The sequence below is a fragment of the Sceloporus occidentalis genome, unplaced genomic scaffold (assembly GCF_023333645.1).
Source record: "Sceloporus occidentalis isolate IW3139 unplaced genomic scaffold, rSceOcc1.0.p SCAF_17, whole genome shotgun sequence".
Classification (NCBI taxonomy): Eukaryota; Metazoa; Chordata; class Lepidosauria; order Squamata; family Phrynosomatidae; genus Sceloporus; species Sceloporus occidentalis.
The window spans coordinates 9,626,258-9,647,638 of record NW_028316997.1 but is presented as its reverse complement, the minus strand read 5'-3'; the positions used below and the strand labels follow the sequence as shown (position 1 = coordinate 9,647,638).

The 21,381-nt window shown below is 37.7% G+C and overlaps 1 protein-coding gene across 1 annotated transcript; it reads right to left on the bottom strand.

Annotated features, from left to right (window-relative positions):
• Positions 1-4,857: 4,857 nt before the first annotated feature.
• LOC149302823 (ankyrin repeat and SOCS box protein 15-like) lies at positions 4,858-15,129 on the bottom strand. Its single transcript, XM_089482158.1, has 9 exons — positions 15,035-15,129; positions 12,517-12,569; positions 12,301-12,432; positions 11,664-11,822; positions 10,511-10,756; positions 9,888-10,059; positions 7,151-7,715; positions 5,212-5,365; positions 4,858-5,036 (listed from the first exon to the last, which is right to left on the bottom strand). The coding sequence occupies exons 1-9, from the start codon at positions 15,127-15,129 to the stop codon at positions 4,858-4,860; spliced, it is 1,755 nt and encodes a 584-aa protein (XP_089338284.1).
• Between the last annotated feature and the right edge of the window lie 6,252 nt (positions 15,130-21,381).

Sequence of the window (21,381 nt, the reverse complement as noted above, 5' to 3'; positions counted from 1 at the left end):
CTGAAAAGTTCCTGGTATCTGGAAAACTATTGTTAGCAAATTCCTCATGCCAGCATCCCTTCCTCCAATCGTGCTCTACAGCTGTGATGCTGAAATCTCTTAGTCCCATTTGTCAATTAAGCTGGATATATGAAACTTATACAAATAAAACGGCATTTAAGTTTTCTTTAAAACAATATTTATACAAAGGTTTTCTAGTCCCTTTCCCTATTATTTTCCTAGGTACTCTTACTCCTTATCTTGGATGAAATAGGTGAACAGGGCACTCTAGTGGTAGGGCTACAGAGGATATCAGGTCCCCAATATTTTTCTTCTAGTCAAAAGAGGGCTTGCTCTTCTAGCCTCCTAAAAGAGAGGACCGCTAAAGTCTTTGGAGGAGTGGCAGGCAAAATGTACAGTCCGCTCCCTCCATGGAAAAGTTAAGTCTTCAGCAACCCAGCTCTGCATTTTGGGGGTTTTTTTTCATTGCAAAAACCATTTCAAGTGCAAAACTATACCAATAACAAAGATGAACTAAAACAAAACTCCAAAGTGTGACATTTTGTGTATGTGCCATTTCTGTCCCTAGCCCATGGCTGGTGTTGTAAAAAAAATTCCCCTTCACAACCAGCCAAAGGCCAGGTCACATTAAGCATGGAAGTGCAGGTAGAAGGTGTGCTGGCGAAATGTTCACCCCACACAACCCCATGTCAAGTGTCCCGGTGGACCAAACCAGAGGACACTGATGCATAGGTCTAAAGTGGAGATGTTTCAGAGGCTCCCAGGAGCTTAAAAAGAGATATAGTGAAAATAGTATATTTCCAAAATGAGGATAGGAATGACTGGGGCAATAAAAAAGGGTTGTGATACTGTGAAAAAGTATTCATTTCTTATATCGTATATTGCAGCAAACAAATGTATTTATTACTTATATAGTATATTGCAACAAACAAATGTATTTATCACTTATATAGTATATTGCATTCAACATACTTAATAAAACTGCAAGACAGCCTCAGTCTATGTATAAACAGACAGGTCAGTAAAAAAAGGTATAGCACTGGACTGGTAACACAAGTTGTCCAATCCTTTATTAGTAATGCTCTGCTTTATGTAACATTTCATATTCAGAAAATAAACACCTTTCACACTGACTGAGGCACAGCAGGAGATAAGGCCTATGCTGAAACTGAAATGTGTTAATCTATGCATAAGGATTTCATGCTGTAAAATTGAACATTGCTGCTTTTATCTTCGTTTGCCTAGAATACCAAGAGAACAAGCTGTCAACCTGAGAGCTAATAAAAGAGAAGCATTTCTCTGTTATAATATGTACTTTGTTTGTTTTAACACTCGGGGGACAGAGTGTTTTGTCTTCCAATGCACGCTCCTCAAAGAGCACACAGTGCTCACAGAGGGCTTACAGCACTTTAATAATGTATTACCACACGTGGCTGTTCTTGTAACTTATCCGTTTTCTGGAAACTCACTAAAATATTTATACCTCTGCCAGCTATCAGTTACTTGAGGACACACCGGTTACCTTGAATAACAAAGCATCCTAAACAATTGCATTTTCCTGAAAAACTAAATTGGAAATTGCTTGCTGATAATAGACACACAAAAGTATTTTTTTAGATTCCTTACTCCTTTCTCGCTCAAGACACATATCTGATATGGGCTCCCATAGGTGAAATGGGAGTCTTTGTATCTGAAACACACAAATGTACCAAAAAAGAATGGAAAGTCATGTAGTACATGATTGCTAAACCAGCCTGGTACAAAATTGTAAAATGTAAATTACTAAATCGAGTTATGTTTTCATAGGAGAGTCACAAGATTATTAGCATCATTTTTATCCTGCTAGCAAAACAATAACCCTAACCCCTACTTCCATAAACCCTTCTAATAATATTAAGCAATAGTCAAGTCAGGTTTGCTAGGGAACACTTTTATGAAGTACAAATGCTTTAGACATCTTAGCAAACTGCCAAAAGATGCAATGGAAACATATGTGCTTATCATAGTAAAGCACAGTGCTACAGTATCACGTGTACCTCCAGTGTATATCTTAGTAATGAATGCCCACGCTCAATGTAAGGAAAAATAATCCCCTGCACCTTCTTATACGCAAGGACTAGATGCTTAGTCATTTTAGCACTCACCAAGCTGTATGGTCAGCATAATTAGCTCAATACTATTACCTCTGAGAAATGGAGGACTGATTTTACACGCCAAGATTGTACCAATCTTGACATGTAAAATCAGTCCTTCATTTCACAGAGGCACTTATAAGTGTGACTACAGCTGGAAAGCAGCATAATTTGGAGAAATTGGTGGAAACTGGCTTTGGAATAGTGTATAGTGAGGAAAAGGGAAAGGTAGGGAACCTGGCATGATGAAAGAGAATGGTGAAATTGCCATTAAATCCGAAGATGAGACCTCATTATAAGGGGATGGGAAACTCAAGAGTGGGAGGGTTAAAGAGTGATCTACTTGAAGGTTCAAATGTGCTACAACATGTGGTTCTTCAAAGTATAGTGAGCAGAAGGACATGACATCATGCACCAATGTTCTCTTCCAAGATTTGTTCAGGGACCTGTTAATGCCAGTGGCCACCTGTTAGTACCTAGGTTTGCAGCTGGTTGGCAGAAACGGGCTGCTGAGTTGATGGTCTGTCCAGCAATTTCCAGAAGACAGACTATGGTTGCCCAGCAGTGATCCAACAATGGAGGACAGCAGCTCAGCTGCATTTAACACAGTGCCCTGAGACACCTTCTTACAGGTTTGATTTAATGTAAGGTGGTTTCTACTTTTTTCCACAATGTTTTGCCTGTTTCTCATAAAAACTAAGATTACAGCTTCCTTCCAAAGTAAACAAAGTCAAATAATAAACATAAGAATGTTATGAGCTAATCAAGTATATATATATATATATAACAAACTGCATGTTGTTAAAAACATACTGGACTGATTTTTGCGTGGGGTTTAGTGCGTGGGGTTTATTGTATTCAGACCAGTGCAGGCATTTATTAAAAGTAAATATGACACTTCTGTTTCACTTTACTACTTCCCCAGGTGCCTCTGCTGAAAGCATGGAGCATACTGCTGTATGATTCTTGCGCATGCTCAGTAGAAATCCCTCTGTAGTCAAAAGGGAACTGAGGCATGTAAGTTATCTGGACACAGATGTTTTGCTAGGATACATGGCTGCTGATTCAATGTTTACACTTAAATGCTTCCAGATTGCAGCAGACACAGCCTTGGATTACTTAAATGAAACAGAAGCCTCATTTGCTAATTTAAGTAACTAAAGAATGCATGCTCCAAATTACATGTAGTAAAATGCAATGGGGTCCATGTAAGGTGGTCTCCAACATGTGTTAAAAGTAAAAATTTGTCACACACAAGGGGGCCATATCCAGCATGGTTCAGGAATGCAATTATAAACTATTATCCCGTTCCGGCAGACCGGCACCGTTTCCTTCCTCGAGTCTCCCCTCTTTGTTGGAGGTGTGGGATGGAGGATGGTACGTACAGGCACTTATGGTGGGATTGTGCCGACATTCGTCCATTCTGGCAAACAGTGGTGAGAGTAATACAGGACATTACGGATCCAGATTTTGTGGCTTCTCCCCAGACTTTGCTATTATACCACACTCACGCCTCGTTCTGCTCCTACAAAAAATCGTTAGCCATACATCTAATACAAGCAGCCAAAGCTACCATACCCCGATTCTGGAAGACACCTGGCCCTCCCCCTGTCACTGCTTGGATAGCAAAGGTCAATCTTATTTCACACATGGATGACCTTGTGGCTTCTGCTCACAGTCGAGAATATGCCAATGGCCTTAAATGGCTGCCCTGGGCAACTTTTGTCTCCTCACCTCAGTTGCTTGACCTATGTTATTTGCGGTAAACATTGTTTCTCTACATTTTTGTGATTTCAGGGAGCTCTGAGGACTTTGGTTCTTTTTTCAGCCCCACTTCAGTAACCGTGTTGATTCAACCATCAGATATCAGAGCGTGTTGTACCCTTGGAGCATTTTATTATTTTTCTTTCCGTTTAATTTAGCAGGTGCACTTTGATGTACGACCCCTTCAGTAACAACCGGCGTTGTTTCTGACAAAATGTTAACATTATTACTCTCCTCGGTATTGTTCTGATGTACAATGTACGATGCCTTTCAATGACTTTGTGTAAACTGTACTTCTGCTGTTCCCGGCATACTATGTATCTGATTTTCCACTTACAAGAATTGTGTTTTATTGTACCACGCTTTGCCAATAAACAGTATTAATACAAAAAGTAAAAATTTGGGGACTAGACGGTTTCCTTTCGGTAAGGTGAATTTGAATCCAGTGCAAAGGAATTAGTTATTGTATATAATGAAACACTTCCCCAAATTTCAGATTTTGTCTGCAAAAAAACATTTTTTTCAGGGCTTCACAATTTCAGGCAGTTTACAAGTCTGTGGGTGACACAATTTAAGATGACAGTGACTCTGAAATATATATATATATATATATATATATATATATATATATATATATATATATACATATGCAATATGTAAAAGGTGATAGGCCATAAGGAGGAGCTGTGGATAATCATACATGCATTACACTGTTATTAGTTGAAATTTTAAAAAAATACACGTTAAATTATTTTCTTTTAGGTACTTTTAAATATTACTATTCATTTACTATGAAACTATTATCATACAGAAACAATATCTGGAAAAATGTCAGCAAGTTAATATTATACTGCTTACAATTTAGAGACGTTGCACAGAAGAAAGAATACCTCATTGAGTAACCCGGAAAGCAACATGTTTAGTACTGCCTTTAAAAAAATTGAAAGGTGTATATATTTGCTTATTCCATATCAAAATGTAGTCCTTCCCCATATAAATCATATTCCTTATACATTAAATATGATTTTAGCATAGGAGGTAGAGGCAGTTTTTTTATTGATGATTTTCTCTGTAGTCTCTTCAGTCCAACGAGTTTTCGTATTTTTAGCCGGCACAAGTGTTTTAATGGACGAGGATTTCCTAAAAGAAAAAACAAAACAAAAAAACACATCTTTGTAAAGCAAACCATTTTTATACAGCAATACAGCAACATAATTATGCCTTACACCAATTTTGTTTGGAGGGCATATCTCATTCTACACTTCAGAAATGGCACTGCCTTTTCCAATGCAGATGTATATTAACATATATTTACCTAAAATCTCATGAATTTCAGTCCATTCTTTTTGAACTTCCAAAACAGATTTTAATTTTGTGCATAAAGGGACATAATCCATGTAATCCACAAATATTCTGATAATTTTGCCAACCAGATGTTTCATCCATGACACAGTAACAAAGTCACAAAACTGAAAGAAACAAAAGAATATATATAACTAATAATTGCCACATTATGTATACTTCATTATAAAAAACAATTATAGTATTAGGGAAAGATGTAGAACTATATCTATAGATTAGAAATAACAATGATTACTGTATAAAAGGTTAAGTAACATGTAATCATATTTGGTTATTAATGTGTGTCAAAAGTATTTATTATTGAAAACTACACTTTCTCTAATTAAACAGGAACCCAGCATTTGGGAAGGCAAAAACTGGAGCATAACACTTCAGTTCAGATTCAGTTATGAGAAGATAGAAGACCTTCCAAGTTGTCTATGTATAACGAGGGGTGTACCAAGAGTATTTGGCATCCAGGGTGGATCCTATATTTGGTACCCCCATCAGTCCCTAGCTCCCCTCCACATTAATGCTCACACATACACATTGATGCTCACAAACACACATTTTATGCTCACACTTACACATACACACTTACATATACACATTCATGTTCACATACACATCCATGCTCACACACATATGCATTCATGCTCACACACACTAACACATCCATGCGCACACACATAAAGACTTAAACATGCACATACACACTTACACATACTCCCTCTCACACGTATACATCCATGCTCATACATACACACGTATTCATGCTCCCACATACACATCCAGGCTCACACACACATACACATACACATCCAGGCTCACACACACATACACATCCATGCTCACATACAAACATCCATGCTAATACACATCCATGCTCCAACACACTTACACATCCAATGCATATACACGCATACACATCCAAGCTTACACACCAACATTTACACATATACACTCATGCACACTAACACATACACATTCATGTCTACACATAAATCATTACGCATACACATCCATGCTGACACACTTACGCATCCATGTTCACAAACCAACATTTACACATACACACATACACATACACATCCATGCTGACACATTTACCCATATACATCTATGCTAACAGATTTACCCATACGCATCCATACTAATACACATAAAATCCATGCTCACACATTTACACATATACACTTACACATTCACATCCATGCTGACACACAAACACGTACACATTTACATCCATGCTGACACATTTATCCATATAGATCCATGCTCACAAACATCCAATGCACACACAAACACTTACACGTACTTGATCATACACACCTAGACATGCACCTCCATGTTCTCACACACACATTCATGCTCACACACAACAGTTACACTTACATATTCATGCACACTTATACATACGCATTCATGCTCATACACAAACCCTTACACATATACATCCATGCTGCCACATTTACCTATACACATTCATACTTACACACACTTACATTTACACATCCACACTCCCACACTTATACATACACATTCACGCTGACACCAACGCTTATACACTCTCACTCTAACATACATGCAGCCATAATACCCTTACCTCCTCCCCCTTCATTCACTCACTTCCTTACCTCAACTGCAGATTTCCCTCCAGCTGTAAGCAGCCTAGTGTTTAACCTAGCATTACATGACCCTGCTATGTTCCTGCCTCCCTGGTCTAGTCCAACATTGTTTACAAAGGGCTGGTCCGAACCTGGTTCAGGCTAAAGCAAAAGACACTTCATAAAGGCTAATGCATAGACTAATCGCAATGAAGATGACCTTTCACCAAACTTCACTCAGGTCTCACTGAGTAGGTTACTTGCTTGTAAGTCTATACCTCTGAGTTGCAGTATACAAATACTCACAGGACTATCTTCTATGACGCATGATGTCCATCCTGGTAGCACATCTGAAGATGGCCACTTGAATGATGCACCAAAAATGCCACCATGCATGCAGTCAAAGCACATTTCAACATTGTATCCACTATTTAGCAACATCCTTAGCATAATTTCATCATTTAGTGCATATTGTATTGCACTTGGAAAATGGGTATGATTCACTTGCATGAAGTAGCAGTTGACATCTGCTTTATGAGCTAAAAGCAATCTCACAATTTCATGATTTCCAGCTCGTACTGCCACTAAAAGACAGTTTAGAGGATCTTGATTTGGAAAAGCTCCAGATTTTAACAGCAGCTCAGTGCACAGAACATCTTTGTTGGATACTGCAAAAAACAATGCACTTTTTCTTCTGTCATCATAATTTTCAGAAATATGTTCAGCCAACAATTCATTGACATCAAAACCATTTTCAATTAGCAGCTCCAGGCACTGCAAATTCTGTCCATCTGCAGCAGAGTGGATGGGACTTAAGCCACTTCTTTTGATGGCATGTTTTGATGTTACAGGAACAAGATACTTTAGTGCTCTAGAGAGAAGTGTCAAACAATAAACACATCAAAACTAGATTTATTAACACAATTTATTGACAGTAGAATATAAGTGAAGATTCAGTATCTATGTTCACTTTTGTTTTGATTTTCACTTTACTGTTCAAATATACTAAATCTGACACACAAAATCAGATGTCACTGGGCATTTGAGAAATAGACCACAAGAACACCAGCTTCCCAAGGAAACCATAGTCAAGAGAACTGTGAAAATATGAAGGTGCAAACTCAGGTCACTAAGACAAAAGGAACTATATATTATTGTCACCTAAAATGTTCTGTTAATCTCAAATTAATTTTTACGTATTTTTCAAACAGACAATTTACTTTCTCTAATCCTACATTTTATAGTCCAATGCACATAACATGTCTTTGTGCAGAATGCAGACAAAAATAAGCATTACACATGCATTAGAAGTCAATCTTGTGTAGAGAGCATCTATCTTTCCTACATGAACAGGGGTTGCATGATTATCCCTGCCCTTTGGTGCAAGCTGACACTCTAGATGTGCCATTAGGCACTGGGTTGCCCACTGGGTTGCTCTGATGTTTAGCTACAGTGAAGGAAAAATTTATTTGATCCCCTGCTGATTTTGTACATTTGCCCACTGACAAAGACGTGATCAGTCTATAATTTTAATATTAGGTTGTTTTGAACAATGAGAAACAGAATAACAACAAAAAAATCCAGAATAAAGCATTTCAAATAAGTTATAAATTGATTTGCATTTTACTCAGTCAAATAGGTATTTGATCCCCTATCAATCAGCAAGATGTCTGGCTCCCAGGTGTCTTTTATACAGGAGCACTGTCCTAATATCAGCTTGTTACCTGTATAAAAGACACCTGTCCACAGAAGCAATCAATCAATCAGATTCCTAACTCTCCACCATGGCCAAGACCAAAGAGCTGTCAGGGACAAGATTGTAGACCTACGCAAGGCTGGAATGGGCTACAAGACCATTGCCAAGCAGCTTGGTGAGAATGTGACAAAAGTTTGTGTGATTATTCGCAAATGGAAAAAAACACAAAATAACTGTCAATCTCCCTCGGTCTGGGGCTCTATGCAAGATCTCACCTCATGGAGCTTCAGTGATCATGGGAACGGTGAGGAATCAGCCCAGAACTACACGGGATGATCTTGTCAATGATCTCAAGGCAGCTGGGACCATAGACACCTATAAAACAATTGGTAATACACTATGCCATGAAGGACTGAAATCCTGCAGAGCCGGAAGCTCCCCCTGCTCAAGAAAGCACATGTACAGACCGTCTGAAGTTTGAATGATTCAGAGGAGAACTGGGTGAAAGTGTTTTGCTCAGATGAGACCAAAATCAAGCTTTTTGGCATCCACTCAACTCGCCGTGTCTGGAGGAGGAGGAATGCTGCCTATGACCCTAAGAACTTCACCCCCACCGTCAAACATGAAGGTGGAAACATTATGCTTTGGGGGTGTTTTTCTGCTAAGTGGACAGGACAACTTTACCGCATGAAAGGGACGATGGGCGGGGCCATGTACCGTCAAATCTTGGGTGAGAACCTCCTTCCCTCTGCTCAGGCATAGAAAATGGGTCATGGATGGGTATTCCAGCATGACATTGACTCAAAATACATGGCCAAGGCAACAAAGGAGTATCTTAAGAAGAAGCACATTATGGTTCTGGAGTGACCTAGCCAGTCTCCAGACCTTAATCCGGTTCGAGTTGCCAAACCTCAGCCTCGAAATCTTAATGACTTGGAGTGGGACAAAATACCTCCTGAGATGTGTGCAAACCTGGTGGCCAACTACAAGAAACATCTGACCTCTGTCATGGGCAATGAGAGTTGAATGAAGACATAGCAAAAGCACAAAAACTGCTCTGGTCATTTGGTGCAAGCACGGTAAAAACAAACCCCGGTCCTGAAGGGGTTAAGCTTTATGCCCATCTCATACATGTTTAAATTTCCTCATTGTATTAGAACCTACCACTTCTGATGGGAGGCTGTTCCACCTAGCTTTGTACTTATTTAATAAAGACAAATAAATTAAAGCTGTATTTAGCGTGGAAAAATTTACTGAATTCTTTGTTGAGCTTCCATATTAATGTTATCATGTCTCTGTATTAATGTTATCACGTCTGATCTTCATGTGAGTGAAAGTACTACTCACAGATAATGACCTCCATAAGCTGCTTTGTGTATGGGTAGATTGCCTTCTTTGTCAGGAACATTTCCACTTGCACCATATTCCAATAAAAGAGCTACACAGTCTGGATTTCCACCAGAGGCTGCATCAGATAGCACTGAGGATCCATCATCTGCTTGAACATTGACATCACCACCTATGATGGCATATTCCAAGCAACATTATTAGATGTGGTAACTTGTAAGATTTTTCAAGGTTCATAAGGCAGAGGAAACAAACATATTAACCATCTTGTAAGATTTTGGCAGGGAGGTACAAACTATAACTGAAAGAAAGCTATACAGTAAAACAATTTTAAGGTGGACTCATCTTAAGTTTAAAGGGCACTGACAAAAATGAGGACGAGTGAAGGCTGGCTAATGAATGTGCCTAAAAAAACTGTTTGCAAATGTATATTTGGAAGTACATTGTTATGTAAAGCTCTATTGAAGTACAAAGATAACATATTACTATACACCTGACTAGCTTAGCACACACCTGAAATATTATATAATATGGTGTGCTGATAATATTAAAAAGCATCTTTGTCATTCCTTGTTGCACTCTTACTTGTGTGAAGTCAACACTATACTTTACTTTTCACATACCCTTATGAATCAGTTGCTCCAGTACATCACAGTGTCCATATTCAGCAGCAACCCCTAACGGTGTTACACCAAAACCATCCCTGAGGCCAACCTTTCCTCCATTTTTCAAAAGTAAGGAGATAAGATCAGAGCGCCCTTGTTTAGCTGCTTCATGTATTGCTGACCATCGTTTGACGCATGGTTGGTTAATACTGCAGTTGTAACTGATGAGCATTGTTGCCATGTCATAATTCCCAATCCTAATTGCTACAAAACAAAAGAGAACAGAGCAATTTCCTGAAGAAACTGTGAAAGAGAAGACAATGGACAATATATGTATTTTACCAGACATCCTATGTTTTTAATTCACATAGAATAAGCATAGGTCCACTATACTTGTCCTTTCAATGGATGAGGATGCATTGACACATTGGCTGGTTAATACTGCACTTGCAACTGATGAGCATTGTAGCTATGTCATAATTACAAATTATAATTGGTACAAAAAAAAACAAGCAATTTCCCGAACAAACTATGAAGGAGAAGACAATGTATACAATTATTTACTTCCTAATAAGCATAATCCCATTGTATCTGTCCTTTCAATAGGGCTACATTAACACACTGGGGTTTATTGACTAGGGGAAGAGTCAGGAGAGCTTACAGGAGAATAGTTGTTTTAATGCTCTAACTTAACTACTCATCATGAAGGTCCAGCACTGGCACAGGCCTGATCTGTCCTTGTATGATGCATAATCCAGTGTGGAGACGTTCATGAATTATTGAAGATTTCATAATACATTTGTTGCCAAGGTTTAGACATTAATGGCTGAGTGTTGAGTTATTTTGATGGGAAACCCAAATTTACACTGTTATACAGGCTGTACACTCACTACTTTACATTGTAGCAGAGCACCATTTCTTCAGTGTTGTCACATGAAAAGATATAATAACATATTTACAAAAGTGTGAGGGGTGTACTCATTTTTGTGAAATACTGTAGTTTTGTCCTGGCACCATTTCTGCTTCTGAGATGCCATGTCCACTTCGCACACAATTTTGCCCTGTATATTAACATACTGGTAAATTTTTTAACACGGGCTAACAGTTATATTGTATTAATATGCTTATGAACTTTATCCAAAGACATTAACAATTACAACATTATTCTTACCAATAAGAAGAGGAGATTCCCCTTTTCTGTTCTTGGTGTTTGGCCAGATTCCCTTCTCGAGTAGGACCCTGACATTTTCTACCAATCCAGCTTTTACAGAAAGAGTTAAAGGAGTTTCCCCATCATTGGTCTTCTGTTCCCATAATGATTTGCCTGATGCTGTTTTTATTATAAAAGAACAAAGATGCTTTGTGAAACTAGTGTATCCATTCATGATATGAGGAGAACATGAAAAATATTTGTCCATCGAATCATACAGAATAAGAAACCATTTCTCTGCTGGGATTTTCAAAATTGTAAAAAACATGTAAATAATGTCCTTGTTGTGTATTTGTGATCTCATTTAATGAATCTATAAAATATATCTACTTTTTCCAATCCAATCTAGTGAAAGATTGCCATTGATTACTTTTGATATATTTAACTCTGATATTGAATACAGTTCATTTTGTGCATTGGAGTTATGTAATTACACTCAACAAAATTAGCTCAACCCCTCTTATTTCCAAAGTACAAACTGGGCCATAGGTGGTGAGTTTATTAACTCAAGCCAAGGAAATAGCCCCTATAAAACAATAATGACTAAATCACAATTTCCCTACCACTTTTCATTGATAGTCATTCTATGACTACTTACCATCAATAACTATTTCAGTGATTTGTCCAACTGGTTGTACTACAGCTTCATGTAAAGGAAACCATCCTTTTTCATCAGCTTCATCAAGGGCATATTTATAAGTCATATACTGTTGTAGTTCGGTAATTTCCCCTGAATGCCCAAAAAAAGTCATTACTATTCAGTTGAAATATGCTGGCTACTATGTTTATATAAGAATAAAATTAAGTACGTTACCTAGTTTTATTGCAGACACAATTTTCCGGTTTATCTCACTGGGTTGTACAAACCTGTAACAACAATATACTGTAAAGCTTTTTAAAATAAATATATAGTTAGATACATATCAAAGGTGTAACTTTCACATTTGTAGTGACCATTGATGCATTCTAGCCTAGGGCAGCAGGTCCAGGATAGTGACAGCCACAAAATAGGTAGCCAACCGCCATATTGGGCCAAGTGCTGGGATATTACATCATACCCCAGCACTCAGAAGAAGGACTGTGGTTTAGAGGGGTGGGTGGTGGCACTTCTCTGGCATGAATTTGGGACAGCAACAAAGATTAATGTTAGTTACCTTTCATACATCCCATAATTGTTTTGCTACATGATTATCATATGCATTCAATCCTTAAGATTATGTCATTACATGCTGCCCACTTTGCCTGGGCCTAGGTGGACCATGCAATGAGCAGATGATGTCTGTACAAATGGAACAAATCTCCCTGCACCAAACTAGGCTCTCGAGCTCATCTTTCCAAGATCACACTGTGGAAAGGAGAATGGGGACCAACACATTTTGAAGGGCAGTGGACCACCTAGTTATGGCATTGAGATAAAAAAACATTTAAGCAAAAATTAGAAAACCAAAGTGAAAAGTATAACATTTAATGAACTGAAGCAGCTGTTAATTAGCACCCATGTTTCAACCTTATTACAATCATCTATTACTCAACTACACTTTCAAAAACAGACAGGAAAGTGTGACGAACTTTAGCGACAGGGTATTGTAGCATCATAATACCCCAAACTGGATGTTCCCCTTCTAATTTTAGCTTCAGAGAACAATATCAACCATTTGCCAATAGAATGTGCTTGTAAACATGAAACTATTCTTTACAAACCATCATACCGAGACCTTCTCTGAATTAGTCATCTCACCTCATTGGTCTGTGACACCGAATGCTGATCAGGCTTGTATTTTTAGCTGGGTTTTAATAGATTAAGGGCTTGACTATGCTTGAACATTGTTATGCCTGGACTCAAAGATGTACCATCAATGTTGACCAAATTGAATACTTTGAATTACATGCGTAACAGTTTTTAGTATTAAAGGGACATCCATAAGTTCACAACAAAAAATTGTGTACAACTAGTTTAAAGATATTTGATAATGTATATTTGTAATCCTTAAACCATATAAGGTACAATTTGTATATACATATATTAAAAAAAAAGCTAAACATATGAACAATGTTTGCTTTACTTGTTTTAAGTATGTATCCTTAAATGTTTGATAAGAATTATTTAGTAAGTTCTGAAGTATGTATACGATTTATTGTGTAGGTGAATGATTGCTGCTGTCAGGGTTTATTTTATGATAAGGAGGGATGTTGTGTCTTTTATTTAGCAAGTGCATCACATAATACATAGATTTATTTTACAAGTGCAAAGAGCTTTCTAAAATAAAAACCCTCATGGTACATTGCCTTGGAGCACATGAAAAAGAAACATCAAGTTATCCTAGGAAACTCAACACTGACATAAACACTAAGAATTTTTTCCTATACGTTACAAAGACACAGATGACTTAAGGAAACATAACACCTTGATGAAATCTACCCTAACACTGAGTTCTACAGTGACGGATGTGATCAGTTTCAAAACGTTGATAACATTATTTATTTTAAATAATGAATAGACATCTAAAACAGAGGCTCCTGAAAGAAGAGAAGAAAAAGATTGAATGAGCTTTTTTTGGTATAATTGGTTTACATAAACTCATGTACCTTGTAGTATATATAAGTATATAAATATACAGTACATCACTCCCAGATAAACTCTTAAATAAATAAAAAAAATGCGTAAAATGAAAAAGGCTTGTTAGCGAAGCCACAGACCAACATTGAAGAGTTTAGTGCTGGGAGTGTAGTAAAGGTGCCAGTAAACCTTATCAAGAGTTATACATAACACTACTGTGCATGCAAGGGTGGCACGTAAGAAGCCATTATTCAAAAAGTACCATCTATTAGCATCTCACAGCTATGGGAAAAGGTTTGGAAATTCCAGAGCTGGAAATAGGACCCTTGGCATCAGGGGCACAGCTGGAGGTCTAGACCCCCACTGATACCACAATTGTTACTGTATTATGTGAACTGCCTTATTGGTGTCCTATAAGTGTGCTGAGAACAGGAAAGCTCTGCCCAATACCAATAGTCTGAGCAAACATTCCCTGCCTGGAGAATGACAATTCCGTCACAGTTTTTATTGAAAGCCGATATTTAACTGTAATTATTAGAAGTTGTGTTTTTTGGTATTTCACTAATATGTGGGGGTTGAATACTTATGGAAGCAACATTATTAGATTTTTTCTTTTTCTTAAAAAAATGTTACCAGGAAAACAAATGTCACATTGCTTGTTTTAGAATTCCAGTAAACTTTTATGATGGAGACATTCCAAAGTACCCAGTCCATTCCTGGTGCCTCTACTACATTGGTCAGTGAACCTATATGACAAAAAAGGACTTTGTCTAACCTGTCAGTATAACGAGGTGCATTGGTTTCCAGAGATTCTTGAATGGCAAACTGAATTTCATAGCTACTGGGTTGGTCTTCCACAGTTTCTTCCATCATTTTTTTATTGGTATAGAAATTTATATGATCCTAAAAAAAACAAAGTTCCCAAATTAATCTCACTTGTGTGCAAACACATCTGTATAAGAGTTATTTGTATAAAATACCCCACAGTAAACTCGTTTGAGCAGGGCCCTCAACACCTCTTGTTTCTGTGAGTCAAATTGTTATGTTATATACTACGTGTTATGTCCTGTCTACGGCTCTACGGAATTTGATGGTGCTATATAAAACAATAAATAATAATTAGAACATTTATGCAGGTAATGTGTATGAGCTTCACCCAGTACACAAATTACTATAATATACCTTTAATACATTATAGTATACTTGAATCAAATAAAGTACATTGTTACTGAATTCACTGGTTGCTTAAATTTGTGCGTGTTTTCTTTACTTTTTTTATTGGTTGGAATTTAGTTGTAGAAGAGGGGGGCACTTGCAATGTCACGATCCCTGGTAGCAAGGATCAGTTTTTTTGCCAGGATGCCAGTCATCTGATCTCACAATAGATTAGTTGGCACTTTAACTTAATCCCCCACAGCATCTGTTACTATGGTAGCAAACAGCTATAATAGGCTGCCTGATGGCAGCAATCAAACTTTGAAGGGACACTCCACCCATCATATGCCATTTAATGCATATTATAGCTGTATGGTCCCTTTAAAGTTCACGGTGTAGCTTGAACAAATGCATATGGTGGGATTCTGCAAAATCCCCAGAGGCATTTGCCCCTTCTCCCGCTGTTTCTTGGCATTGGTGTTGGCATTCTAGTTTTTTTGCAAGCTATATACCATGTACGTAGCTGGCGTAGAAAGGGCAACATTTCCCTTTTTTAACTGATACTCCTCCATACCTGCTATCTCTTTCCACTTTTATGTCATATATTCCTCCATACCTGCCACCTCTTTCCCCCTTTATGCCTTATATTTACCTTCACCCTTGCCATCACTTTTCCCCATTATATATTTTCCTCCTCCATATGTTTCTGTTATATTATATACACCATCCTTGATCAGAGACACATACCCTTGAAGAGACGCCACTGACCTGACGCTGAAGTTATACATTTTGAAGGCATGAAAAAGAAAAGTTTTTCCCCAGAAAAAAAATGAATTTCTTTTCCAAAAAATTAAAAAGAAAAGCAGAGTGGAGTAGTTCTACAAATTAAAAATCATTTTGTTACATTGGGAATATGAAATGCACTGTATATAACAGTATTATGATTGGTACCGCTTATTCAGTAAATAATAAACTAAATTTGCTTTTTAAAACTTTATTTTTTGTTACAAATGGAACAAGGTCTGTATATGTTAAGAACATTTCAACTATGCATGAGAACAGGATTTCTGAGATGGGAAAAAAACAACAATTAACCAGCCAGACTCAGACTATAGGTAAACATTATACCTTGATGGGGGAGAACATTAATAGGAATAATTTAGATTCTAAGTATTTGAATTGTGTTCCAGGATTTGCTTTTTTTCAGGTGAGAGAACATGTGATAATTTGAGACTTTATATAAATTCTCAGAAGTCTTTCATGAAGGTCTTCAACATATTATTTATCATTGCAAAAGAACATATTCCACATTCCATATGTTTTTCAATTTTTCCAGGAATAAAAAATCCTTTTCCCCCCAATTTTTCAGTTTTTTCTTCCATCGCTACACTTAAACCACAACATCCTAACAATGTTTCCACTTAAAGGAACATAAGCAGTTTTTATGAACCTATGGTAAATAAACTTATTCCACTTTCTTCCAAGGAGAACTATATAATTTGTAGACCGAGAACAGCAATAATAATCATGACAGCTTTCATAGTATTGGCAGTGCTAGCTGTAGCTCCTTGTCCCCTCCGTGTTCCAACAGGGGATACCTAGAACCAAGAATAATGTGCTATTTGACACATGACACTTATTTAAAGAGTGCAAGCAGACTCATTAGCGGTATTACAGTGAATGGGGGGGGGGGGGTAGAGAACCCTGCTATTGCAAACTTACATGTTAGACCATTCTATTTAACTCTAACTTTATAATTTATAAAACAATTAGAATATTTATTTTTATTTTCAAAAGGTAGAGCTCAATCTTAGAAAGAGGAGCTGATATAGCTACAGTCTATTATTTGTTAACTACTTTGCATTTTATTGTTGTTTATGACTACAGTTCTCATTTTAGAGAATACCAGTTCTCATTTTTTAGAGAAAAACAAGTTCCCATTTAAATCAACTCTTGCTTGCGGAATTACAGTTAATTAAAAGTTATTCTCACCTTTTCCAGTCTTCATCTAAACACTATTACGCACAGGCCTTAACCACAGGCCTTTATACTGGAATAACAGCTTGTACAGCTTGGGTCATTCACATTTTCTAAAATTAAGTATTAAGTGGTTGGTTAAATTTAGAAATGACCTTGGGTAGAAGCAGCTCAAGCACAACAGGAAAAGCTACAAGCTGATTCCAGACACAAACCATAACGGTTTTATTTTGCAAAATAGTCTCATTAAACTGCAGTTATTTGACATACAATGGAATGAAACCCTAAAGTCTTATGTCATTTTGCATGGTTTAGTGATCCAGTTATTGTGTGGGTTAACTTTGACTTCAAACCCAGTGATAGAAATAAAACACACAATTGTTACGAGAGAGACAGAGGGCAATCATCTTAAAATAGACTTAAATCAGCTTTGTAACGCTGTATGTTTAAAAGAAAGGATAAGAAAACACCTAAATGATATCACCAATAATAGCATAACCTCAATGGTTAATAAACATATTCAGAGCTGCTTTAAGGGTGACAAAAAATACTTTGAATGTCAAGCCATAGAAAAAATAATAAGTTCTAGAAGAGGAGAGAATAAACAAAATTTACTAAATAAAAGGGAATTATTTTGGATTTTTAAATTGGCCATCAGGCAACCAAAGGGTATTAACCATTAATGTGATTTAAATTATATATTTAGACACATTTTTTTTTAAATTGTTTCTAAAATGAGATACACCACATTTATGAATCGCCACATGAATGTTGCTATTGATTTAAAATGTTGATGTTAATCAATTTAACTTTATTATAATGTTTATTTGGGTATAGACATAATTTAATCTAAAATAGCGAACATGAAACTTTTCTGACTATCATGTTGATTATATTCAAAATTATGTCAATTAATTATAATTGTATAATCATGTAAATCATTGTATAAATATAAGATATTGTATAAATAAATTAATATTACGTTAAGTAATCATAACTGTGTAATGTAAATCATTGCAGAAATACAAACCAATTAATTGTATCCATGTAATCTGTATTTACAAATTATGTTCCTCTTTAAATGTAGCACTTTTGGTAAACACTATTTAAGACCGGAGATAATCCAGTCAGTATGCTTATGACGAAGTGCCATTGTTGGGCGTGAAACCTGTTGGGCGTTGACCTACTGGGTGTCGAGTTCTCACTGAGGTTGGCCAAACGAGGTAAATAAAATTGACATATTGAATGCACTACCTTGTTGGACATTTATTTTCTCTGGTGTTATCCTTTCTTTGACACTCAAGAATGTTGTATTTTGGCCTTATGGAAAGTCCTACTTTGTATATAGGTATTACCTAATTGAGTCTATGCATTTAAAAGGCATGACCAAACCTAATGTTTCTAGAGTGTAGTTCCCTAGTTATGTTGACTACCAGGTTGGAGAATGCTTATGCTTCTAATTCTGTAGTTCAGGAGTGTCCAAGATTTTTCTGCATTGGGCAACTTTATCAGAAATGTATGAGTGCGTGGGCCTTTTATGGCCTTTTATCTTTATAATGCATATTAATACAGGGTTAATTTGACAATAATTTATATGTCATTCTATCAATACTAAATTACTTGAACAGTAAAACAAAGTCAGTCCACAAAACATTTAAAACAAGTTTAGCCAAATAAAACTGCACACAGCTGGAGAACACAGTAGGTACAAGCTGGATTTAAGATGGCTGATGCGCACTGGAGGCAGGGCCGGATTCAGAGCATCAAAGGCCTGGATTTTGGTCACCATTTTATGGAAATAAATAAAATAGACAAAATCTTAATTCCTCGGCATCGATGTGTACTGGATAAAGAGAACACCAGTGCTTGGCAGAATATATAGGATAGAATCTTATGTGATGGGATTGAGAGTACATCAGTACACTAAAATAAGTCATCATGCATGGGATACCTGAAGCCACAATTTAGTACCACTAATCCTTTTTAATAAAATATGCAGATTGTAATAGAGTAAATAACACAAAACCGTTACTTTTCCTCTCACTGATTTCTGGACCTAGAACGTTTTGTCCTCTGAAGTGACTACAAATTTAGGAGTGTGTTTTATCTCTACATAAGTAACAATTAAATAGTTAAATTTATTCCTACAGAAAGTAAAGTGCCAGGAAACAGATATCCAAATACACACCAGGACAGACTCTGCCACACTGACACCCAAACACACACATACCAGGACAGGCTCTGCCACACCGTCACCCAAACACACACACACACACACCAGGACAGGCTCTTCCACACCGGCACCCAAACACACACACCAGGACAGTCTCTGCCACGCCGACACCCAAATGCACACACACCAGGACAGGCTCTGCCACAACAACACCCAAATACACACACACCAAGACAAGCTCTGCCACACCGACACCCAAATACACACACACCAGGACAGGCTCTGCCACACCGACACCCAAATACACACACACCAGGACAGGCTCTGCCACACCGACACCCAAATACACACACCAAGACAAGCTCTGCCATACCGACACCCAAACACACACACACCAAGACAAGCTCTTCCACACCGACACCCAAACACACACACACACACACACAAGGACAGGCTCTGCCACACCGACACCCAAATACACACACCAAGACAAGCTCTGCCACACCGACACCCAAACACACACACACACACACAAGGACAGGCTCTGCCACACCGACACCCAAACACACACACCAGGACAGGCTCTGCCACACTGAAGCATAAAAAATGTATTTTCTACACTGCTTGTCATTAACTGCCCCTTTTGTATATTTGCCACCTTGTGTATTGATGCCCCAGCCAGGCCCCCTTTACGTTTGATTAATGCCCCCCACAACCTTGTGTATTGCCCCCCTTTGTGCTTTGTATTGCTTAATGTGATGCCCAACCACCCTCTTGTCTATTGATGCCCCCACTGCCATGTGTATTACCTCCCAGCCCCACACACCTGTTTATATGTATTTTTTAATGCCATAACACAGCCACCCCCCCCACCCCCCCTTGAATATGGGTCCACTTTCCTATAACCCCTAACAATTTTGTTTGGTAATACTTACATTTTAGTTTTTTTCGTTTTTCCTGCTCTCCTCTTCTGTGAGCTTGCCCCCTCGAATGTCATGTGTTCTAAGCGGCTGGCGGAGGCGGTCTTACAGCCTGGCAGCCGCATTGAATGTGGTCTGCCGGCCTATGGACCGGCCGGCCCACTGGGAAATTTCCCGGTGGGCCAGTTCGGCCCTGCTCATGCGGGCCGCACCTCGAAGCATATAGATAGATTGAATATTTATCAACTGATTTTGAGATATTTCAACGTTTAGCCCAATTACCCCTAAGAGGGGCACAATCTGTTCTGATGTTCTCTTTCTTCACATCACCCTGCCTTGCAAATAACAATTGTTGATAACATGGAGGGATAATCCTGCAGATCCTGCACACCTTTACCTGAGGTATACACATATAATATGTTACAGGCCTTAGGAGACAGTGTTTCATCTGGGCCTTCAGGTTTTAGAAATATCTAGAAGACCAACAGCCTGAGGCAACACACCATTTTGTGCCCTACATTTTCAGCAGGGTCATAATCTGACTCATTGCCCATGAGAACCTTGTCCTTCATTTCATTATCATGAGTATAAGTATTATGTCAAGCTCCTGCCACTTAAAAGGATTCTAAGGACAAAGGGAATATAGATTTCTGAACTAAAACATTTTTTTCTGGCAAAAATATAAAGCATTATCTAAACAAGTTTACACAACATATAGGCTTTTCTAGTAAAGATTAAATTCTCTCAGTTTGTAATGTATAATATACCTAAACAAAAGACCCAAGTAGACGCGAAAGTTTGTGATCTATTATTATTTTCGAAAGGCTGTTATCGTTGTTCTTCACTCTTCCATTACCTCTGTTACTTTTACTTGAGCTGCGTGTTGGCATAGAAGCA

What these genes read in the sequence shown, in the direction of transcription:
- LOC149302823 (XM_089482158.1), bottom strand. Translation starts at nt 15,129, where the DNA reads ATGGAAGAAACTGTGGAAGACCAACCCAGTAGCTATGAAATTCAGTTT. An exon ending in GCACCTCGTTATACTGACAG is followed by an intron (nt 12,570 to 15,034) that starts GTTAGACAAAGT and finishes TTGTTGTTACAG; the next exon opens with GTTTGTACAACCCAGTGAGA. An exon ending in GCGTCATAGAAGATAGTCCT is followed by an intron (nt 5,366 to 7,150) that starts GTGAGTATTTGT and finishes TGTTTCTTTCAG; the next exon opens with TTTTGTGACTTTGTTACTGT.